This window comes from Diadema antillarum, unplaced genomic scaffold, assembly GCF_040938485.1.
Source record: "Diadema antillarum isolate AM-2024a unplaced genomic scaffold, OU_Dant_1.0 seq00002173_RagTag, whole genome shotgun sequence".
Classification (NCBI taxonomy): Eukaryota; Metazoa; Echinodermata; class Echinoidea; order Diadematoida; family Diadematidae; genus Diadema; species Diadema antillarum.
The window spans coordinates 79,246-97,602 of NW_027272811.1; the positions used below are offsets into that span (position 1 = coordinate 79,246).

At 37.9% G+C, this 18,357-nt stretch overlaps 1 protein-coding gene across 1 annotated transcript in view; it reads right to left on the reverse strand.

The window, feature by feature from the left end:
- Nucleotides 1–654: 654 nt before the first annotated feature.
- LOC139714138 (sodium/hydrogen exchanger 8-like) overlaps nt 655–18,357 on the reverse strand; it is a 34,119-nt gene continuing 16,416 nt past the window's right edge. The window contains exons 6-15 of the mRNA XM_071625859.1: nt 15,332–15,510; nt 14,248–14,386; nt 13,383–13,488; nt 8,662–8,778; nt 7,561–7,643; nt 6,805–6,916; nt 3,588–3,730; nt 2,407–2,469; nt 1,650–1,793; nt 655–786 (exon numbers count right to left, since the gene is read on the reverse strand). Coding sequence (XP_071481960.1) covers nt 676–786; nt 1,650–1,793; nt 2,407–2,469; nt 3,588–3,730; nt 6,805–6,916; nt 7,561–7,643; nt 8,662–8,778; nt 13,383–13,488; nt 14,248–14,386; nt 15,332–15,510 — 1,197 coding nt within the window. The 3' untranslated portion in view covers nt 655–675. The remainder of the gene's footprint in view (nt 787–1,649; nt 1,794–2,406; nt 2,470–3,587; nt 3,731–6,804; nt 6,917–7,560; nt 7,644–8,661; nt 8,779–13,382; nt 13,489–14,247; nt 14,387–15,331; nt 15,511–18,357) is intronic.

The window sequence follows — 18,357 nt, forward strand, 5'->3', positions numbered from 1 at the left end:
TATATGCAGTAACACAACTTACATTCGATCTCCTCATCCTATACTGAATATGATTTTCTTTTGATGTTCATTATACCCTTGGAATCAGCTGCAATATCCAATAATACCCCTATTTTTCTCTACAGTTTAGGATAAACATTGACATCACAACAGTATCAAGGAAATTTTTAAAACACACATTATCATATGATTGCGGATTTTCTTAATTTCAAAAAGCAAACAATCCTTTGATGCTAAAAGTTGCAATAGAGCACAATATGAGAAGTACATAGTCCATGTTGCACTGATCTTGGGAGAAAAAGATGAAACCCTCATGTCTCTATATTGAGTTGTTCACCAACACAACATTCAACTCCAAGCTAAACACTATTTGCATCACTTTCAGCTCTTCCAATAACAATCATTTGCATAGATCCTTTCACTTTGGCCAAGTTTCATCGGTGAATTATCAAACATGACGCTGTGTTTGGAGACGGTCGACAGCATTCTCACTAGCCAGGATGATAATTGCTAAACTCTACATCATGAGATGCATTCCCATTCTTCCAGTGTGGTGTGCGTTACCATGGAGATCCCAAACAGGAGATGTGCTGTATGTATCTCAACAAAGTGCACCACCTGATGGGACTGTCGTATCATCCCAAGGTCCACAGACATACCAAACTGATGCCCAGCTCAGTTTCCGATAAGTTCAGTCTCATCCTCCGTGTCGGAGGCGGGGCCTCTGACCTCCGAGTACCAGCGATTTGTCAGCTGCCTCATCTGGACCCGCCCATCTCTGAGCTCCTGAGACCAATGAAAATCAAGATGGGTGAAGATTAGAATCATTATCAGTTTTGCAGATCAGGAACAAGACTTTCCAAGAATTTTCCAGTATAGTACATTGAGATGATGTACATGGTGTTATTAAAAACTGTATGGGTCACTTAACATGTTCAATATGACTATAAATATTTGAATTTTCTCTGTAAGTATATAACAGAAGTTACAATTTTGAAAACAGAATGAAAACTGGATAAAGCAAATGATCAAAACAGCAACTGTTTTGCGAATAGTAGTGAACTGTAGTGAAGCCTGCATCTTGAATATGTGAAATAAGTAGCACTATTGACTATAGGATGCTGCCTTACAGGGCATGCAAAACTGACAACTCACCTTTGAAGACCACCTCATCCCATTTGAAAATGATGTAGAAGCCATCTACACCTTATACTGTACATGAAAGGTGTAGAAGCTATGTACAGGCATGTCACCTTAATGGCCCGAATTCAGAGAAGGTGGTGCAAATCTAAATTGTGGTTTATGCAAATTTCTTCTGTGTAAATACGATTGATATACTGCGTACACAAACAGATGTCCAGTAACAAACACGCATGGATATGGGCATGTCAAAGGTATGCCTAATTCATGCTTATTTTAGGCCTTGGTCTAAATTTGTACCATGGTCTAAGTTTAAACCAGGTTTAAACCACTTTCGTGAATTCGGGTCAAGAAGTCGAAACAAGACCACCCTCAACCATCCAAACTCGCCTCACTTGTGTCTGGTTTAGAAGCAGCTTACATCTTGAGTGTGAAAGGTATACAAGCTGTAAAGGAATGTTACCTCAAGTAGGTAAAAAACAACGCCATCCTCTGCCCCCAAAACTCACCTTATTTGTGAACCGCCTGGTAAAGAAAGGTGTTAAGTACTTAGTGTCCCATCTCACGAATCCCTTGAGACCGGGCTTGATGTAGTTGACTTCGTATTCCTCCTCCGTTAGCTCAGAGAGGTGCTCTGCATCTAGGGCACTTCCCTACGAGCAAAAATTTCAAAACGTTTTTTCTTTTAGCAATTGCATGATCACCAAAGTTAAAGTCAACCTCTTGCCTACACAATACATAGACAACATACTTATCATTATCATTACCAGTTTTATAATAATTATCATTTGATTGCTATTAGTGATAGTAGCAGTTGTAGAAGTAGTAGAAGTAGCAGGGGCGGATCCAGGAATTCCATAAAGGGAGGCGCAAAAATATTTCTGAAGCCACTTCCAGGTTTAATCAGCTGAAAAGTCTAAAAAGTAGTAGTTGTAGTAGTAGAAGTAGTAGTAGCAGTATCATCATTATCATCATCACTATCATTATCATTATCATGAGCATTATTGTTACATTATCACTGCTTCACTTGAGTATCAAGAGATATCTTATGTTAGCATAGCAAAAGCTGCACTAAAACAGTTGCCATGTTAGCTTTTGTTACTATAGGATGCATTTGTCATGGGTGCATTTCATTATGTATTGGTGACATGAAATCTTTCTATCAAAATTATCAACATGAAGCAAATGCAATGAGTGCCACCGACTTAAAGATTGTAACAATGATATTTTTCAAGATAATAAATGAAAGTGTATAAACATACTCACCATCTCCTCTGTCTTACTCAGGGACACTTCTTTCTTTGATTTGCCACTTTCTGCTCCGATGCACTGTTAAAGGACACAAGCATAATAACAGATGAACAGATGATATCAAAGGAAGAAAGATGCATGCTCAAGATCATAGAAACTTAATTTAACTAGCTATCTCAAAAAAAAAAAATTGATATCACATCAGTCAGCATTTAATAAGAAAAGAAACCTCAGCTACAGTGATGCTCCGGTAACAAAATTGCATTTCATTGCCGATCTTCTAAATCACTTATCTGTAAGGTTCATTCTCCTGGTATGTAAATGATTTTGATGATTGCATGTCAGCCCCCTGGAATCTGCCCCCCGAAGTTTTGCGCTATAATTCTGTAACACGAGAAGGCCTCGTTGCGAGGCTTCTTGACTTTCTTCGATCAAGTCTCACGCAACTTTTGAGACCAAATTTGTAAAGTCTGCCCATACTTTTTCAAAGCCACGCCCAATTTTGTAATGGCATGTCGCCCCAAAACAGGCACAATTTTGTGATTTTGTGTGCATTTCCTAAGGAAAACAGTGCTCTGTCATGAAAGTCATAAAAACCTGATCATTTTTACAATTAATCACTTTCAATGATTAATGTTATGCTTATCATGGTAGAAAAGTGGTCAGTGACAATTTCCAACAAAAAAACAAAGAAAAATCAAAAGTTGAAAAACAAGGAAATACATAAGAAATTCTGAAAACAATAAAATACATAAGAATACATAGGAATCCACCCCCCTCCGGTTTTAGCATAGCCAAAAAAGCCTGGTCTGATTAGGGTTAATAGACAACTATAGATCAGCATCTACGATGTATTTCATGACAAGATTCATGAAGTATGGGGCAATTGACCTTTCAACAGCAGAAAGTAGAGGCTCCTGAAATAGCGTGGAATCTGAAAAATATGGTTGCTCGGTGGTTCAAATTTACTCATACCAACAAATCAATTGGACCTGGTGACACAGTGAAATCAGCATAAGTCTTTCCATGATGCAAATTTACAAAAAGCAGGGGTAATGTGGATCCTGAGATAGGGCAACATCTCTAAATATGGTCATTCCATGATAACAAATTTGCTTACACAGCTATACAAGGTAAGGTGGACCTCAAGAACAGGTGCACTATGGAATTATGGTAAAATCGGGGTACAAACATACCTTCAGCAGTGGTAGGGTGGACCCACCGAGACCTAGTACTGTAAAGAGGACAATGGTCAGTGTTGTGGTGACCAGAACGTGTCTCGTGTCGTTGCCAAACTCAAGATGCATACTGAGTGCATAGGCAATAGCACCTCTCAAACCTGGAAGGGGGTAGGGAGAGAGATCAAGATCATAGAAAGATTAACAGACAGACACACAGCCAGCCAGCCAGCCAGCCAGACAGACAGACAGACGTTGACGGCAGGGAGATGAACAAATAGTGAGAAAGACAAAATATAATGACAGATGAATGGAGACAGTAACAGTTACACATAATAAGAAAGAGAGAGGGGGGGGGTGAGTGGATGGAGACAGACAGACAGACAGACAGACAGATGAATGAAGACAGGGAGACAGAGTGAAAAGACAAAAGATAATGACAGTGATATAAAGTGGAGACAGTAACAGTCACACAGACAATGAGAGAGACAAACAGGCAGACAGACAGATGAAGACAGGAAGAGAGAGTGAGTGAGAAAGACATATACTGAAAAAGTGAAAATTTTCGCGGTGTTGAAATTTTCGCGCATTTCGCTTAACCAGAAGCTAGCGCGAAAAATAAAAGCACGCGAATATTTTTGCATGCCATATGTTCCAGAAGCTGATGTCTTGATTCTGCGGAATTAAAAACATGCAAAACTCTTCTTACCTGGCCAAGCGCGAAAAATTAGTCGCGCGAAAATATCCACTTTTACAGTAAATGGAGAACAGTGAAAGGTGAAAGAGAGATATAAATGGAGACAGACACAATTTCACTGAAAGAAAGACATAACACAGATGGAAAGATCAAGGGACAGACTGATTTGGAAAGAGAGAGACAATGTTAGAAATAAAGGGAGAAAGGAAACATCAAACACAGACAAACAAACAGAGTTATAAGCCATATGGTGATACGCTTTCACAGGACACCATTAGATATCTTCAAGTTGATTTAGATATTGTACAGAAGATATCATTGACGAGATATCGTAGAGTAGATATCGTGATTATGTGTCATCATTCACTTAAAGGTACAGCGCTGTAGTTTGTACTTGCACATATTTGCACACTTCGTTTGAACATGATGTACTCACTTGGCCTTCTGAATATAGGAGAAATTCATTTGCCATTTTTCTTTGAAGTTTGTTCCTTGTTATCAACTCTTTTATGTAACATGCCACATTATGTGCATATTTTGTGATAACTGAGAATGGAAAGACCTACACGTAAGTTTGAATACAGTGTATATACTGAGAAATTAATTTGCATTTTTCATTGTTCTTTGTCATTAACTCCTTTATGTAATATGTCACATTATGTGCAGATTTTGCAATAACTCTGCACTTATATTTCTGTCTTTAATATGAAAGTGCAAAATACCTTGAAAATTCATTATCACTGGGCAATAGCAGTAATCGGTAAGATAATCGCTTCTGTAATTTCTTACTCAATTTTTCATGACTTCCCATTCTTATGTATTTATCTACTTTCTCATGACAGTCTTTACTTTCAGCATCCACTGCTTTGTTTTGTCTTTCTAACCCACAATAGTAATATATCACAAATATCAATGAAAGAGTGAATAATTTATTGAAAACATTTAGACAGAGCATTTCATTGCCACTAGGGAAATTCACATGCACAATGCATAATACAAACACACTTGGTGGATATGTGATCACTTTAGTGTAATGTGACACCCGTACCAGATGTCAAACTCCCACTAATGAGGTACTTACATAGAGAGCACTACAGGAAAAATCCAGACATGTAAATACAAGAGCCATAGCCTCCCTCAAAGGTGTAATGATTAAAGGACTACTTCACCTTCATGATTGTGTGTGGATTGAGTGAATGCAGCAATATTTAGTAGAACACATTCAGTTAAAGTTTGAGGAAAATCGAATAATCCGTTCACAAGTTATGATTTTTTTTTTTTAGTTTCAGTGCCGCCATTGCTGGATGAGTAGAATGGTATACAAGAAAATATGTGACCCTGTACCACAAAACAAACAAAAAGTTGCCAGACATGAATTTTTAGTTAAGACCATATTCTGAAAGAGCAGACTTGAAGCTTTAAAATGATGTATAACTGGAATCAAATGGACTCTCCTAACCTATCTAAATATTGGAAAGAAAGTACAAACTCAGGGAAAGTGTGAACTGAGAAAAGAGGCTATGAATTACTGTGTCTATTCAAGCGCTTAATCTTTACCAAACCATGCTGGTTGTGCGATGAATGGGACAAAAAACAGGAAGTAAACCACCTGAGAAATAACAATGAAGGGATTATCAGATTAAAGTGAAATTAAATATGCCTCATTAACACATTCTGTCCATAATTAATGCCAAATTTCAAAAGCAGTAGCACTATCCTTTCAAAAGTTATTAGAGTTGAAAGTGAAGAGCGTGTACAAGGTTTTTTTCAGAAATGAAAAAGGGACTCTGAAGACACACCTAATCACACTATTCTAACAAAAATGTTCGAGATAAACTGCTAAAAACACACTTTCCAGCCCGTTTTATGACCCCAAATTTTAGCAATATGTTAAAGAGGACTTGCTCTTTCAGGAAATATGAAAAAGTCAAGATCGGCTAGGTCGACCCATTTCACTTATTTTCAGTCCTCACACAAAATCAGTGTGTGCGACTTTTTGTTCGTTTTGTGGTGCACGGTCACATATATTTAAAAATTCACAAAAATTCATTTTTTTTGGGGGGGGGGGGGGAGTGCACATTCCCTCATCTTGTTACTGTTGTATTTTAAGAGCAATATCATTCCCCCTGCCTTCGGTGAAAGTGAAAATAAGTTGAACATTCTTTCTTTTTCCTTAGGTCATTCTAATGCACGTGACATCACAAGCTGTAGTAGTCTCATCCAACAATGGCAGCATTGAAACTTCAAAAATTGATAAATTTTGAACAGATTGTCCAATTTTTCCTCAAACTTTCACAGATGTATTCTAATAGTATTGCTGTATTCACTCAATCCACACATATGTTAAAGTGAACTTGTCCTTTAAGCGCTTCAAATCATTACACCATTAATAATTTCCAATAGAAAACCAACAAAGAAGGAGTATCACACTGAGTTTCAGAACTACATTGTAGATGCCTCACTGACAGCTTTACACCACTACAAAATATTGGTCATGTGGGACTAAACACTTTAGTTGAGGCATATGTGAGAACTCACCGCTGAACCACATAACAAACTGCATCTTAAAGGTGATCTTGTGCTCCCGGAATTTGTTGCAGAGGAAGGACAGAGGGAATATATTAAGAGCTCTCCCAAGCAGAATCAGAACCTGGGATAAGAAAGATACAACACCATAAAGAGTGAATCAGTGTATGGGTCATCACTACAATTCACTTAACAAATTATACACATCTTCACTCTTTGCACTCCGTAGGGTGAAGGTAACAAGAAAGATGCCAAAGCATTGTACATAGTCATATTTCTTCTCTTCTTTTGTTTTTTTCTTTATGCCAAAAAAAAAGTATGAACAATTATTGTTTATGTTGTGCAAGATTCCAATTTGGTTTGCTAACCATAATTCTTATGTAGATTATTATTCTTATCAATTTTCTATTTGTACTATGACTTGCTGTAAAAAATGATAAACATTTGCTTCTTGTGTATCCACAATTCTTATGATTTTTCATTATTTTTACCTGGAATTTGGCCAATACACTGTCAATATTTAGCAGGTATGATCATAGATATTAAGCATTAACAAATTGCTTCAGGCAAATATGATAGTGGTTTTCTTTAAGAAATGTAATACACGACTTATACTGTCTCTTAATTCATGATTTATGCACAAACAACACCCTACTAAATCTGTGATGCATGTATCTTTTACTCTTTCTTTCACAAACTGAAATCAAGTGTGATAATGAATGGGCAAATCTTAGAGTTCAAGGCACAGAAATAGGATGAATTACTCACTATACTCCAAAGAACCAAAGCTGTCTCAAATCTGTGGTTGAAACTTGGAATGGCCATTCCGAGATATGCAAACACACAGGTTTCTACAAAGAATCAAACCAGTGACAGAATAAGAAGAAGATAAGTATTCCTCTAGCAACTTTTTGCATTCATAAGAACTCAACAGATCTACTGCAATAGCAGGCCTACAGTATACAATGGCATAAAACATGATGGGTGCTAGTTTAACTCTAAGCATTACTCATAACTATGTATTGCTTTCCATGACTGATATGAATTGAATTGACTGATATGCATAACACATATTCTACTGACTTAACATCTCATGGTCTGTCTCACCAACATCCAGATGTATTAGATTAGGATACATCAATCCTGTATCACAGAGTAGCTACTGAGGAAATACAGTGGTAATTCAGTACCAAATACAATTTAGAATCTGGAAAAAAATACCTCAAGTAGTCTCACATCACAGACCTGATTACAGACCTAGATTGATTTAGGATTTGTATATGAGGAGCTTATTTGCAAAAGGGGTTAGATCCACTTTTAGTACTTTAGAGAAAAATTGGTTTGTTTTTGAGAATTTGTACACAAGAGTATGGAAAATCAAAATTTAATTTTGCTATAATTTCTATTCAAATGTTTGTCTGGATTAGAAATTTTCACTGTAACTAACTCAAATGGAATTCTGTGCAGTGATGCTAATAACTCAATTTTGGTCAAAAATGGATCTAACCCCTTTTGCAAATGAGCTCTTCATATGTCAGTGGTACTCAGTACCATGGTACTCCTGCAGTCATTTCTACTGCTATAAATATATGCTTCAAGCGGTTTTAGCAACAGATTAACTTTCTGTTTGTTTACGGGTTAGGGTTCTCTTTTTTTCATGAGCATGCCCAATGCAACTTGTTTGTTCCATATCCACGCCAGTACTGCATGTTTCTATCTACACGTAGGAAACTCATGCACAGTGCATACATACTCCATTAAAAAAACAAAAAAAAACAAAAACAAAACAAAATCGAATAAAATGTCCTATCTACCCTATTTTTCAGAGACCTGTTACTCCAAAACAATATTTATTTTAAAATGTCTTACCAGCGAGAAAAGCCATGGTTCTGAAAGAGTGCTGCATGTTGATCTGTGTGACCGGCGACAGGTTGTAATGGGTGTAGTGGGACATCACAATGCCACAGAACAGGATAGCCATGATACCTGGATGGAGAAAAGAAAAAAAATCATACATGATAACAAAACAAACTAAAACTTTAGCCATCCAAGTTTTGATATTCTAATGCCTGCAAGACACTACAGTCAACTCAAAAATTTTTCTGATGATGTTCAAGACAGTAGGTATGGATCTTCAGTATCAGTAAATTTGGTGTATACACCTACATGTATGGGCAACTAATGACTGAAAAAACTGGCTTTTCAATTTCTGATAGAATGAGGAGTAGTGGTGACTACACACAAGATCATCATTCTTTCTTCTTTGTGTGTGTGTGTGTGTGTGTGTGTGTGTGTGTGTCCCAATTGTTGCCATTAATTATTTATCACAGTGTATCAGTGACAGAGGCCTGATCCCATACTCATGGATCATGATGAGTTATAGCAACTTTAGTTTCAACTAGAAATGCTGCTATGGCGACTCGTATGCCTCCGCTTTAGAATGCATTATTCTCTGAATCCTCGGCATCGCTAATGCGCAGAAAACATCTGCACACGCTGAAAAGCCTGCCACAGATGCACAGTGGGATTCCTCAGTGCCACTGTCACTTCTGGTTGTCTTGCACAGGTCTTAGTTCCCATGCAAGTCAATGCAATGCTTTGCTTTCATTGCTGGGTTTTTTTTTTTCTTCACTTAGAATCCAACTAGAAAAAAAAAGTTCGAAATTTCAAAATTTTACTGATTAGTGGTCACTAGTCATGGCTCACTAATGCAAGGCTTCATCGTGCTGGTGACATGATGGACAATGAAGAAATCTTTACAAAAAATACCCCAGAATAAAGAAGGAACGTGACCTGAATGCATATGCAGCCAAAACCTGGGCAAATTTTGTCCCCTAAGCTATCCCATTATGCATCTAAAACACTGCACCGCTTATGGCACCTAGGTATTTGCGATACCGAGAATTGGTCAACAGAACATCTTGTCAATGTGAGAAAAATGGTTTCGTATGATTGGAAAGGCATAACAAGCTGATAACTCAGAAAAAGCAAAGTCTAGTACTTCCTGGACTTGCTTCTATCAGCAAACTACAAACTAATCTACAAGGAAAGACAAGCTTGCCAGGAAACTGTGTTAGAAAAAAAAAAATATCATATGGTGTGAACTGCACCAATCAGTATCAACAGTTCAATATTTACCATACCATTGAAAAGTTACAAACTAACCTCATTAACTTGAATGATGTGTTAAATGCACACATTCGTAATTCTGCATGCTTTATTGATCGCAATTGCGCTCTGGCCACACAAACTGTTTAAGTGTTTGTTGTACAATACCGGCAGGCAAAGTACGTATGCTCAGTGATTGACACATTATTAAACAGATTTTAGAGTTACAGGCCTTCGGAGAATCTTTGTGAAGGGCATAGCTACAGTTTATTTTGTTATATTTTCAATTTATCTTTTCTTTATCACTGATTATTAAAATATCCATTATCATATCTAATGTGTCATCATAAATATGGAGTCCCCATCATGATGTACAAGAGTAAATATACAGTAGAAATCAAGACTATTTCAAAATAAGTTTTCTTTTGAAATCTCATATCGAAAAGCCAGCTGAAGTAAAATGTTAACAACATCAAACATTATGTGACCATATACTATATACACCGTTATCTTTGCGTACAGATATTTTCACAAATGACGAGGTCATAGACATTTTCGCGAGATGCTGTTTTCGCGAATCAACACCAACGCTTACGTTAATGCTCTATTAACAAAGCACATGGAGACAATTTCACGTGTTGTAAAACTCGCGATCCAACTGTGATTCACGAAATCGCAAAAATTCAACCCTCATGAAAATAACAGCTTATACAGTACATTTAAAAACAGAAATCATATTATCAATCAATATGATTAAAAGACTTCAATTACACAGACCGTTTGCAAAGCCTTCCCTTTAACAGCTGGGACACAAAATGAAGGCCCTGTGTGTCGTACGCAGGCAAATGATACTGGCCACTTCAGATTTGCTCTCGATGATATCAACCAGGCATGTAATGCCATATGCATGAACGAATGAATAAAATAATACTGAGTAAATATTTGCATGGAGCAAACAACTAATCACAAACTGAAAGCTATATGCCAAAAATCAATTTCTCATTAACTCTTGTCGATCCTAGCAGCAACATGTTTTGTCACTGTCCATAAAGTTTTAAGCTGGTGGTCGTAAGAGTGTTCAGCCTTTCTGTGCCAGGGACTTTGGACAGTGTGTAGAATGCTATGGGGTTTTCTGTGCCAATCCATATTCAAAGCACACAACAGGTTAAATCACTTTCTAACAGACAGTAAGTGAAGATTGGATATCAAGTCATGATTGTACGAAAAAAACAAAAAACATCAATGCAAGCACCCATTTGTCATGTACCAGAAATTTGCTGATTTCTTCTCTTTTTTGTCTCTTATTGTGCGTGCATGCGTGTGTGTGTGTGTGTGTGTGTGTGTGTGTGTGTGTGTGTGTGTATGTGTGTGTGTGTGTGTTTGTGTGTGTTAAGATTAAAGACACAGGATGAAAAATCCGAGTCTGTGTCTTTAAGTACCTAAGAGTGACATTTGACCCAGAAAATGATGCTTGATGAAGGAATTTACGTCATCATCTTCAAATGTAATTTAGTCTCCAAGATTAGAAACTACTCTACAGGGAAGTATGAGTCATTTGATCTCATGCAACAGAGCAGTATCCAAGTATCATAACATACACTGGTTGAATTTTCCCATGACATTGCCTGGTGCCCCAGCATTAGGCATGCTCGACATATTCCATTGGCTTTCAACAATCATTGTACCCCTCTCACCATACTTTCATTATTTTGATAGCAACTTTTTTATATGCGGTCAATACCTTTTTTTATATGCGGTCAATACAGAAAGAAGATACAGATATTTTTCTATTTCACCCAGGAAGTACATACATTGTACTCCACAGAATTATTGATTAGGCAGTGACTATGGCTTCAAAGTACTTGTAGGATGTACAGATATAAAAACAAGAGACCCGGGGGTCACGCGCTCACCTGAGTATCGCAATTTCACCTTCCATGCATTCTTGCACACTCTTACCTGAGAACATTGAAAACTTAGGTCTGCATATGGATCCCCCCCCCCCCCTCAACTCCAGGGTGGGGGGGGGGGGGGGGGGCAGGCAGCCCTAATTCTGCAATGAACAAACTTGGAACTAAAGTCATCAATGTACAAACTCATGGTATTTACTTAATGTGGGGGGGGGGGGCCCTAGGGGCCCCCCAAGACATGGTGCCCATTTGAAGGAATTGAGATTCTAGGGATGCTACCTGCTAAGTTTGGTCAAAATTCATCATGAGGCTTTCAAGAAGAAGATGAACATGTACAATTCAGGCCCCATTAGGACCCATCTCCATCCCCTCTCCTGGGTCCCAAGGGGGGGGGGGGGGGGGCACCTCTGATTCCGCCAATCCCATGAACAAACTTGAATCTACAGTCATCAATGTACTAACTCATAGTATTATCTAAGCCCTATAACTTCTGGTTCTAGAGAAGATTTTTAAAGATTCCTTAATTTTAGGGGGTTTGGGCCCCCCTGCCCCCCCCCCCCCCCCCCTCCCCCAGGTAGGCCATGGTGCCCATTTGAACAAATTGAGATCCTATCCCCCTAGTGATGCTACCCACCAAGTGTGGTAAAAATCAGACATGGGGAACTCAAAGTGAAGATGAAAATGTAAAAAGTTTACGCACGACGCACGACAGACGCCGGACAAAGGGCGATCGCAATAGCTCACTTGAAACAAGACAAGAATACATAGGCCCTATAGATGGGAAGAAATGACTATGAATGAAAATCTTTTAGTCCTCAAACACTGGTTTGCTTGCGCTGCACCAAATAGTCAAACTGCATGGATGATAGGGTCTTTGGAACAACAGAACCATCGATTGCTTTGGGACACATTTCCCTAACAAATTGTAAGAAGTATATCATCTGGTGCATCTTTGGAGCTTGGCCTGTAGGCATAGATGTCCTATCTTGTTTTGTGCGGTTTACACTCACGGTCTCTGTTTCTCTCGCTCGCTCTCTCTCTCTCTCTCCTCTCTCTCTCTCTCTCTCTCTTCCTATCAAATTTCTCCTTGAGCTGAGCGGAGATAATTTCTCTTCACATCTTGATCATTTGAGAAGTTACTGGCATCATGACTCCGTATTGTCAGTATCACTATAAAAAAATCTCATTATCATCATAAAATAAACTAAATACAAAGATACTGGCACACAGGAACTGTATCATGAACAACTCTCACTGGTAGTGATAGATATGCGTGCTAAAAAAGAAATGAAAATTTCTATCTCAACCACACCTACATCTTCAAATATGCTGTAAAACTTAAAACTGCCCCATGCATGGTTATTGTGTAATACAATGAGACTTTGAATGAAATAAGGCTGTGTTATGGCACCACTAATTTGGCTATAAATCTCTGAGCTCTGTGTTTGCATGTGCACAAGTGTGTGTGTGAGTGTTGTGCATGTGTGTGCATGTTTGTTTGTATGTGTGTGCATTAGGTTTGTTGCAGAGATATCTAAACCACTGAAAGAAAAATCACAAGGTCCAGTGTACCTGACAACTTGACCCCTTCTGCGAGGGCATACGGGAGGTAGGCAAAGATGAGCATGAGTCCGAATTCCAGAGACGGCGTGTTCCTCAGATCGATATGCTTCAGGAGGTGAGGTGAGAGTTAAAGAAGATATGGATGCACAGTCACACAAAGAGTTCTTCATCTTCACCTTCTTATAGGGGCCGTGGAGTGGCAACTCCCTCACCCCCCCCCCCCCCCACCACCAGTAACCCATGTCTTTTTAAGGGTACTCCTCAAGCATTCTTCTCATCGAAAGAGGGAGGGGAGGGGAAGGTAGCATTGACCCCATAACTGACCCAACCAACCATAAGCATCTTATACTGTCATCAATTATAACCTCCTGAAGAGATTTCCCTAGCAACTAATTACAACAAAACAATAACTACCATGACAACCATTTAATGGTAGGAATTGCCATATTTTATCAAGCATATCAAGCCTACCATAAAGAATTGGTACGAAAGCTGGTGACCTAAAAAAGTTCACTTTTTGAGCAAATTGGTCTTAAAACATCCACAAGAGAGTAGGTACAGAAACTAAATACCCCTTTTCTTCACAAGAACCAAAAAGTTTCAATTATCAAAACAGTCTAATTCTGTCAGATTTTGATGGGACGTTACAAGGTAGCATATATATAATATAATAAACATTTATCATCGACCTTTCCAATTTCTGAATAATGCAATCAAATTTCTAATTTTCCAACCAAACTAGGCATTTGTGGTTTTCTGAGTTAAAGAATCTATATCTCTATCATCAAATGGTGGTTATAAGTAACAAGGTAATGCAATGAACGTGAAGAGTATTCAGAAAAATAGTCTGAAGTTTTGTTTCTCCAAAGGATATGAGAGCACTGATCAGGCCCACTGCTATGCCGATCAAGGAAGAAGCAAAGAACATGAGGCAGAAGGAGCCCACCGTGTAGCCAAGAGCGCTCAGAGCCGACATTTCTGCCATCTCAGGAGAGTTCAGGTTGATCACCGTACTGCGGGGGAAAGAGCAAAGATGACAGATAAAAATTTATGAGTGTATATGTGCGTGTCTGTGTGTATCTATCTTTTAGTCTATCTATCTGTCTATTCATCTACCTCACCTGTACAACTATCTATATATCTCTCTACCTATCTATCTATCTGTTTATGTTTATCTATCTATCTATCTATCTATCTATCTATCTATCTATCTATCTATCTATCTATCTATCTATCTATCTATCTCACCTATACAACTATCTATATATCTCTCTCTCTATCTATCTATCTATCTATCTATCTATCTATCTATCTATCTATCTATCTATCTATCTATCTATCTATCTATCAATCTATCTCACCTATACAAATATCGATATATCTCTCTACCTACCTATCTATCTATCTATCTATCTATCTATCTATCTATCTATCTATCTATCTATCTATCTAATTATCTCTCTGTTTACTGTCATTTCATACATATTCATACATACATACCGGTACACGATGTATACATAAAGATAATGATATGCAGAAAAATACAGTCAAGTGTACATAGTAACTGCCAACAAGGAAAAAATGTCAAGACATATCTCAATGAAGCAGTTTGTAGTCTTCCTGATGCTAAGAAAATTACATACTGCTTCAAGAAATGTTTCATAAAGATTTGTCGCACTTTAAAAGCAGCGTTCCTATAAATCTGTGTGAGCACCAGGTATGTTTGGAAATGGAAAGGCTCTTCTTCCGCTCATTGCTGGAAAGAAAATACTACAAAGGATCACAAATCTCATTCAGTGATGAATATTTACAAAATATCAAAATAATGAACAAAGAAGATATTCTCTGCAAAACAAGCAATTTCATTCTGCCATCAATTGTAATGATTTAATCAACATTTAAACAGACATGCAGAAATCATCACAGGATGATTTTGATCACAGTGGTGATTGACTCACTTAGACAGCACGATGGAGACCGCGTCGTTCAGAATGCTCTCGCCAAACACCAACATGTTGAGCAAAGGGTGGACGTCCAGGGCTGAGAAAATGGCCAGAGTGGCCACTGGATCGACAGCCGAGATGAGCGAACCGAAGGCGAAGCTCTCCACCAGTGTCAATTCGTAGGCAACCTTGGCCTGCAAGAATGGATGAAAGAGGGGGAAAATGGCTGATATCTTCAGGCTAAAAACTACTTCACATTTATTGGTTTTCACTGGTGAAATTGTCACTGGAAATAATAAGACCAGACCAAGAAAGCACTCATAGCCTCCCTTTAATATGCATTCCTATGATATCCCCCTCTTCATGGGAAAAAAAATGCTTTGATGACCAGAATTCTTAATGCCAGGGTAGATAAATAGCAGTGATGCATGTTACCCATAACTCACACCTGCCAAGTCACTGGCACAGATGAAATTTCATAGCTCTCTCGCTATTTTTAGAAGGCCAATTTTGGACAGTATCACCATCAGTGTGGTGGTGAATCTAATGCATGACTCTTTCTGGGTATTGTGTACACATACAGTATGCACATTACATGAAATTCATTTTATCACAATATGTTGCTAAGCAGCTTGAGAAAAGAATAGAAATGAAAATAAAAAATCTGAAGATTTGGCTCACACTTTAATTGCAAAAAGATGCTATGTGCATGTCTGTGTCTGCATATGTGTGTATATATATAGGCCTATGAAGTCTGTGTGTGTACATTTACAAAGTATGTGTGTATGTGCATGTCAGTGTGTGTCTGTGAGTGGCTGTATGTGTGTCTGTCTGTCTGTGTGGTACAGGGACTGACAGTTTTCATGAAGAAACTTACAGAATACAGTGTAAATGTTCTCCTCCCCAAAATGGCCATCAAAGGCAGCAATATGTTTTCTGTGGCCACTGCAATGCCCCCCTCCCTCCCCCCCCCCCTCCCCCCCCCCCCCAACACCTTGTGCACAGATAGCATTTGCCTACCATGGACTGGGTGCCAATAAATTAGTATTCTGTGGGCAATATATCAGGGTGTATAAAATGGCCATAATAGACCCCAGGTTTACACATATTTGCCTGAGCTGCTTACTTATTAGGAAAGTCTTTACTATCCATACTATCCCTGCTAGCTCCTTTAGTTACACGTGTATGTTTTATCAACTGGTCAAATAAATAATTAATTGACCATACAACCAAATTGCATGCAACCATGCATGGATATATGCATGGATGGGACTACATTATCCATGACATGCAGATGATTTCAGAAGGCAAATTATTTTTGCTAATAACTTTCACAATCAAATGCTACCAATAGAAGAACACTGTATCACACTAACTTGGGTTTAGCAGTCTGCTTGATTTGGACTGATGTTGGGAAAAAGTTGATAAAATATCTTCACACATACCCCAAAACAGCTATATAGTCAACCCATGGAGCTACAAACATAGCTCCATGGTAAACCAAAGGTTTTCAATGTTTTTTGATGATGATTTTTGTGGACAGTGAGAAATCTCTTATGAAATATGAAGGAGCATTTATATACAATCAGCCTTGCTTTTAAGTCGACTTTGCATACATTGAATAATCGCCTTGAAAGTCAAAGGTCTTTTCAAGTCCTCTTCTCTTTATATTCTATTGCTTTTAATCCCTCAAGTCAAATTTTTCTCTAAGTCGAAGCTATTTCTCCAGTCCAAATAGATTCGACTTGGGCGAGTTTGATTGTAGAACATTCATTGGCCGCTGCTCATGCAGCATGTTTATGAATTACAGTGTACATGATTTGGGATTTACTACAAACAGAATTCAACTTACAGTGATATGGAATCAAAATCAGTATATAATGTTACTTTCTTTTTGTGTGTATAAATTGCCTTGAATATTAACTACAACCATCTGATATCTATTCAATGATGAGGATTTTCTTTTTTCAAACTTTTACCCTTTAAAAATGAAAAAATGTAATGGAAGTAGAGTAATATTTTCCCCAAGTGTAACATGATATAGAAGTTGTTTGTTTATTTTGTTATGTTTTTCTTGCTCAGGAAAATATTACTTCCTCCTTCAAGTCCAAAAATAGTACATTACACCGTCTACCAGCCAAGATCTGTGTAATATCTTGTACCAACCAGTAACTTTTAGAGGCTGCTGTCTGTGATCGCAATCAATGACTTCCCTTAAACAACTCATTTTTACTGGTGGTATACGAGGATGTCTCAAGGGGCATAAAAGTCATCTGCTGCTCTCGACTAGGCATTTTTAGAGAACATGTAATTAAAGCATGCATAAATATATTGGAGAATTCAGTGAAAAGTCAAAATGGCACAGCCATATCATTGCAAAACTGCTCTACACCATTACATCAAAGGTGACAAGAAACTGGATAATTACAAAACTACATGTACTCAAAAACCATATGGTAATTGTCAAATTACCAACATAATACAATTTGATCATGTTCACCTATACAAACAAACAATCATCTATGAGTAAAGCATGGTAATTTACAATTTGCATAATATGTTTTTGTGTGTGTGTTTGCGGCAGTGTATGACAACATGTGCGTATTATGTGCCATATGCTCTAACGTCTCATGGTACATGTTCATATGGGCATGACTTGGATTTTTGATTGACCTTTATAGTGACACTATAAAAAAATTGAGATTATAAACCAGGAGAATTCAATTTAAAGAAAATATCATAATCCTTTATCCAAAAATATGAAAACATGTCCCAGTTTCATCACGTATTTCTGGTTTAAAGAGAGGGATGAAGCCACTTTTTCTCGGGGGGTGGGGGGATTGATTGGCAGTGCCAATAGTGTAGTATTCTGTGTCTGAGAAAGTTGTCAATTTTCTTCTGAAATCATACACTGCTACAACTGTAACTTCTTAAAATGCCAGAAACATATGCGCTGACTGTATCCACAGCCATATATCAAAAGCACAATAGCCACAACTATTCTTGTGTCATTCAGATCTGTGATTAGTGTATTGCATTCT